Raw genomic sequence first — 5,471 nt, 5'->3', positions numbered from 1 at the left:
TGAGGTCAACATGTTCTCCAGAACTGTAGCAGTGATCCAGCAGAAAACTGGGATTCCACACATGATGTGGAGGCTCCTGCAGGTCTGGATATGGGAGATGATTCTGTGGGACAGCTCTTCATCACTGAACCTCCTCCTGAAGTACTCCTCCTTCTGGGCATCGGTGAACCCTCGTACTTCTGTTGCCCTGGAAACACATGAAGGAGGGATCTGATTGGCCGCTGCAGGTCTGGTAGTTATCCAGATGAGAGCCGAGGGAAGCAGGTTCCCCTTGATGAGGTTTGTCAGCAGAACATTGACTGATGACTTATGTGTGACGTCAGAAACCTTCTGCCTGCTGTTGAAATCCAGTGAAAGTCTGTTTTCATCCAGGCCATCAATGATGAAGAGCAGTTTGCAGACAGCCAGCTGCTCTGCTGGGAGCTTCTGGAGTGTTGGATGGAAAACATGGAGCAGTGAGAGAAGACTGTGCTGCTTATCTCTGATCAGGTTCAGCTCCCTGAATGAAAGCAGAACCACCACACTGACATCTTGGTTCTCCAAGCCCTCGGCCCAGTCCAGAGTGAACTTCTGCACTGAGAAGGTTTTTCCAGCACCAGCGACACCGTTGGTCAGAACCACTCTGATGGCTCCATGTTGGTCAGGGAAGGATTTAAAGATGTCCTGGCACCTGATTGGAGAGTCACGGAGGTTCTGGATCTTGGAAGCTCTCTCCAGCTGCTTCACCTCATGTTGGGTGTTAACCTCTTCACTCCAACCCTCTGTGATGTAGAGATCAGTGTAGATCCTGTTGAGGAGGATTCTACTTCCTGTTACATCACTTCCTGTTTCATCACTTCCTTCAGTCACACATTCACATCTCCTCCTCAGACTGATCTTATGTTCCTTTAGAACCTCCTGCAGACSAACATCTGCTGAAACAGAAGAAACAACTGCATTAAAAACATGACTGTGATTAAGTTGGAACAAAATCATCTGGTGCAGATTAGAAAGTTTTATACGTTCTCTGACGTCACATGATCTGAAGATAAATGATCAGATCCATTATCTGAAACAGAATGTTGTTCTGTTGTCAGACAATTTATTTCTGTCTCCGTTTTGTGACCAGAATTTGTTCCGTTGTGATCTGATTCTCACAAAGCAGAGTAGATAAAAAACCTTACAGAAACATGTCCATTAAATGCTTTAAGCAACATGAACTCTTCTGCATCATGTCACCATGTCCTCATTTTACTGTTTCTMTCTGAGCTTCTCCCACAAACAGCAGCTGCAGAAGAGGCAGAGAAAAAGAATGTTTTCTCCTTTTCCAGCCTTAATGTGGGAAATCTAGAGAAAAACATGCCAGAGAAACTGCTTGTTTATCTGATAATGTTCACATTTAAAATGGTTTTTCACCATCAGATCTCTGGATCAAATGTTTTTAAAGAAACATAGTTTGAAAATGACATGGATTTGATTTGGTCCTTTAGAGGTAARCAACAAATTGTTAGAATTATCACATAATTTGCAAGGAAACATATAAACTGTAATCTGTGCTATATTATCAGAGTAAATAAATGTTTCTGTCTTAGACTTTTTTCTCCTCTTTGTAAAAGCAGCAGGTTRCTTTTTCCACCTTCTTGTCTCCATAAACTACAGGAGGTTAGTATGTGATAAATTACCTCTTTGGTCACTAGGTGGCGCTGTAGGCTCAAGAATTTGAGTCAGCGGGCAACAGGTAGCAGGCAGGTGTTGAATTCAGAAAAGCATTACGTTTTTTTGAGCGCTGTGTGATCACTGTTGTCGTTTCCTTTTGGAGTTACTGATTCTGTGCTATTCATCTAGTCAGAATTGAATAATGTGGTGAACTTCTATAAAGATCCTGGGACTGACTTTTACCACAATAATAGGTTAGGGTTGCCACCTTTCAGAAAATAAAATAAGGGACGCTCCCCGCGGCGCTCATCCTACTGTCATGGGGCGGGACGGCCGCTGCAGTGATAGACAATATTTTATGGTGATGTTTTTTGTTTTTAAAAAGTGATCCATAGATACTAATCATTCATACTTGGACTACTCCAAAATTGTACTCCAATCAGAGTAGCACACCTTMAACAAGTTTRAGCAAAGWGTAAAAAGTATTTGGTAAACTGTTCAAATACTGAGTAACTGATCATAACATCTAATTTAATAATCAAAATGTGTCCTCAGACMGCCAAGAGTATAAAAKTTATGTGAAAACTCTGGTACTGTAAAGAGTATTACTAAAATATTCATAGAAATAAATAGTTAGGCTTGGAGGCTGGTTCTYGACCAAATTTACCACAGGRGTCAGGATAGTCAGTKTTATTTCACGGGGACACTTWAAAAAGAATGAAACAAAAAACAGAGCAATATTTYATTATTTGATATATCAAGTGAGCCAAAGAGCCACTTGTGTCTCCAGAKATCCAGGTTGCAGATCCTGATCTAGTAGATGGAAACTATGATCCTATACAGCAGCTAAAAGTGCAGCACTATAWTTTTTTATTCATTGTTAAAGWAAAATTGTGTAGATWAAAAAAAATCCACCTCTGAATATTAACAAAATACATTTATTTATCAAAATTWCTTCTGTACCCCTGTTGGCCCCCATSTAGAACCGCCCCTGGGCTGYAGGTCTGTGTCTGACATTAATAATACATTAAATGACCACTGAACACTGAATTAATAAAAAAATGTCAACATTTCTTAATAAACAAACAGAAAGCCCTAACAAACCTTTTAAAGTAGGAAATATTTATGTACYGTATTTTCYGGATTATAAGACRCATGCTAAAACATACTGTCAATAAAAATAAAAGGMAACGGAAACAAAACAGTAAKTTTAGTTGAACTTTATTCACGTTATTTTTTTATTCTTCTTCSACAAATYCATYCTTGTCTTCTGTATCTGAATTGATCAGCTGGGCAATTTTGCCATCAAACAYGCCAGGTTCCCTCTCATCATTGTCGGAGTCGGTCTCATTGCCAGGTGGCTGTTCAGCAATGATGCCGGCAAAAGCTCGGACAACAGTTAACGCAGATACTTTAGCCCAAGCTCCCACAATCCATCCACACATGGTGGCGTAACTCGCCCGGCGCTGCCTCCCGTCTTAATAAACGTGTGTTCAGTCTGTCGTCCATCGCTCCCACGCTGCTCGCAACTTCTTTTTGAACGCCCTGTTTACACCAATGTCAAGCAATTGGAGTTCTTTTGTTGATCATCCCGGAATGGCGGCAAACTCCGAATCAGTTTTCTTCACTTGCTTTTTCACAGTAGCAGTGAGATGGGCGCGCATGGAGTCGCAGATGAATAGCGATGGTGATGCGTGGAAAAACCTATCTGGTTTTTACTGGAGGCCTATGCTGCAGAAATCGGATAACAATTCTCTGATTGGTTTATCGCTGCCAGCGTACGTACTGTACACTGTACATCTCTGTGTCAGGAACAGATTTTGGAATCCGGTGCACACATAAGGCACACAGGATTATAAGGCGCACTGCTGAATTTTGAGAAAATTTAAGGCTTTTAGGTGCACCTTATAGTCCGGAAAGTACAGTATTTACTATTAATCTCTTTGTATGATTTGTTCTTTAAATGGCCATTTAGGTTTTTTTGGCTGATACTACTATACAATAAATAAGAGGATGTTTTAAAACCGGGGTGTCCAAAGTAGGTCCTGGAGGCCAGGTGTTACAGGTGTTACAGGTGTTACAGGTGTTACAGGTGTTACAGGTGTTACAGGTGTTATGCAGAGAAACGCAGGCCTGCCGAGAATTGCATCCCCTGTAGCAGGAGCGCGCATCGCTCTAAACTCTCGCATATTGATGAGAAAACGGACTGAAATATGACCAAAGAGGAAACTTTTGAAGATATTCATAACATTATCACGTTTTGTAACCAAGTAAGCCCTAAAACGGTAGGTTTTATTTCACGATTTAACTAATTAACTAAATATGGATTTTACACCTTTGAGACACATGAGTCGAACGTTTTTCAGTCAGTGTCTGATGAAAATGTTCTTCACAGATGGTTGAAATCCCCGCTTTTACTTTTATCCCCATAATAGCTTAAAGCATTACAAAACAGAGGCCAATTATGTAGAACATTTTACATCATCCTGAACTGTCTTTAGGGCTTTAGGGTCCTTTAGCTCCCACCATGACAATTTAGCTGAACTTAATATATCCTGTKTTTTATTTTGGTCATTATTGTTACAATTAATGTTGATATGTGTGTGTTAGGCGTGTCTATCAGACATTTATAGAAATATGGAACAAATTGTGACCCGTATCGGTTCAATCGGKTCATTTAACAGCCAAATACGGGACGGTTACGTATTTTAAGGGACGAGAGGTTAGCCACCTAGCATCTCATTAGTGCAGAACTAGGCTGCCTAGTTCATACATCAAAATGACCATCAGATTTAATAAAATGTTCAGTTTTAATGCAATTAGCACAAAGAGTTGAGAACAGAGTMACTTTAAAGTAAAACTATTTACAGCAGCTGGAAATACAGAGATTTAGTTGACAGGAAGATTTATAAAACCTTAAATGTCCAAATCCCAACTAAAGATGTTGAATTGGTCCAACAGACGACAGAAGAAGCTCTGATTGGACGTATTCAGACTCACCTGAAGCACAGCTGCTCTGATTGGCTGTCAGCAGTCCAGCTCCTGTTCTGGGTCTTTCTCCACACTGGGGGCAGGAGGAGGGTCCAGATGGAGCAGACTGGTCCCAGTAGGACCTGATGCACTGTCTGCAGAACCAGTGTCCACAGCTGGTAGAGACCGGATCCACCAGAACCTTCTGACACAAAGCACAGCTGGACGGCTGCTCCTCCTCACCAACGCTGCTCCTCTTCCTACCTCTGTGGAGACATTTCTTCATCACTGAAATAGTTCACTAACAACAGGCTGGAGCCATCCTGGTACCAGAAGCTGAGTCAGAACTGGATTCAGGTCCAGTTTGCATTTATCTCAGAACTTTATAAAGAGCCTTGAACTGTGATAGAGCATTATTTAGACATGTTAGCAGAGAAACAACAAGTTATTAAATTTGTCTTATTTTTTGCTAAATCTGACTTCATGATGATTCTTTGGACTTTGGTTCTGTTTTCATTTGTAGTTTTATTGTCTTGATTGATAGTTTATAGTTGTAGTTTAGTTACAGTCCATCTTTATTGGGTCCAGTTCCTGTTTTATTTAGACTTGTCTGGTTCCTTTAATGCACTTGGTTCTGGTTTCCATTGGTTCTGATCGTTTTGCCTGTTTCTGGGATTATTCGTCACCAAAGACATTAAATACATTGATCTGTTGAGACGGATCATCCTGGAGCTCAGAGCAGAACTTAAAGAAGGAGCCGAGCGGTACCGGTACCGGTCCAGCTGCAGCCATCCTTCAGTCGAGCCGCTTTGTGAATGAACCTTATGGACATAAAGCATCTTTATTCTGTAAATGTAAACTTATAA

At 40.9% G+C, this 5,471-nt stretch overlaps 1 protein-coding gene across 1 annotated transcript in view; it reads right to left on the bottom strand.

Moving 5' to 3' along the window:
* LOC108166038 (protein NLRC3-like) overlaps window positions 1-4,891 on the bottom strand; it is a 14,099-nt gene extending 9,208 nt beyond the window's left edge. Inside the window, exons 1-2 of the mRNA XM_017303549.1 lie at window positions 4,636-4,891; window positions 11-911 (exon numbers count right to left, since the gene is read on the bottom strand). Coding sequence (XP_017159038.1) covers window positions 11-911; window positions 4,636-4,891 — 1,157 coding nt within the window. The remainder of the gene's footprint in view (window positions 1-10; window positions 912-4,635) is intronic.
* Window positions 4,892-5,471: the final 580 nt, after the last annotated feature.

The sequence above is a fragment of the Poecilia reticulata genome, unplaced genomic scaffold, assembly GCF_000633615.1.
Source record: "Poecilia reticulata strain Guanapo unplaced genomic scaffold, Guppy_female_1.0+MT scaffold_401, whole genome shotgun sequence".
Lineage (NCBI taxonomy): Eukaryota > Metazoa > Chordata > Actinopteri > Cyprinodontiformes > Poeciliidae > Poecilia > Poecilia reticulata.
The sequence above is the reverse complement of the archived record's forward strand: the minus strand, read 5'-3'. Positions and strand labels throughout refer to the sequence as shown.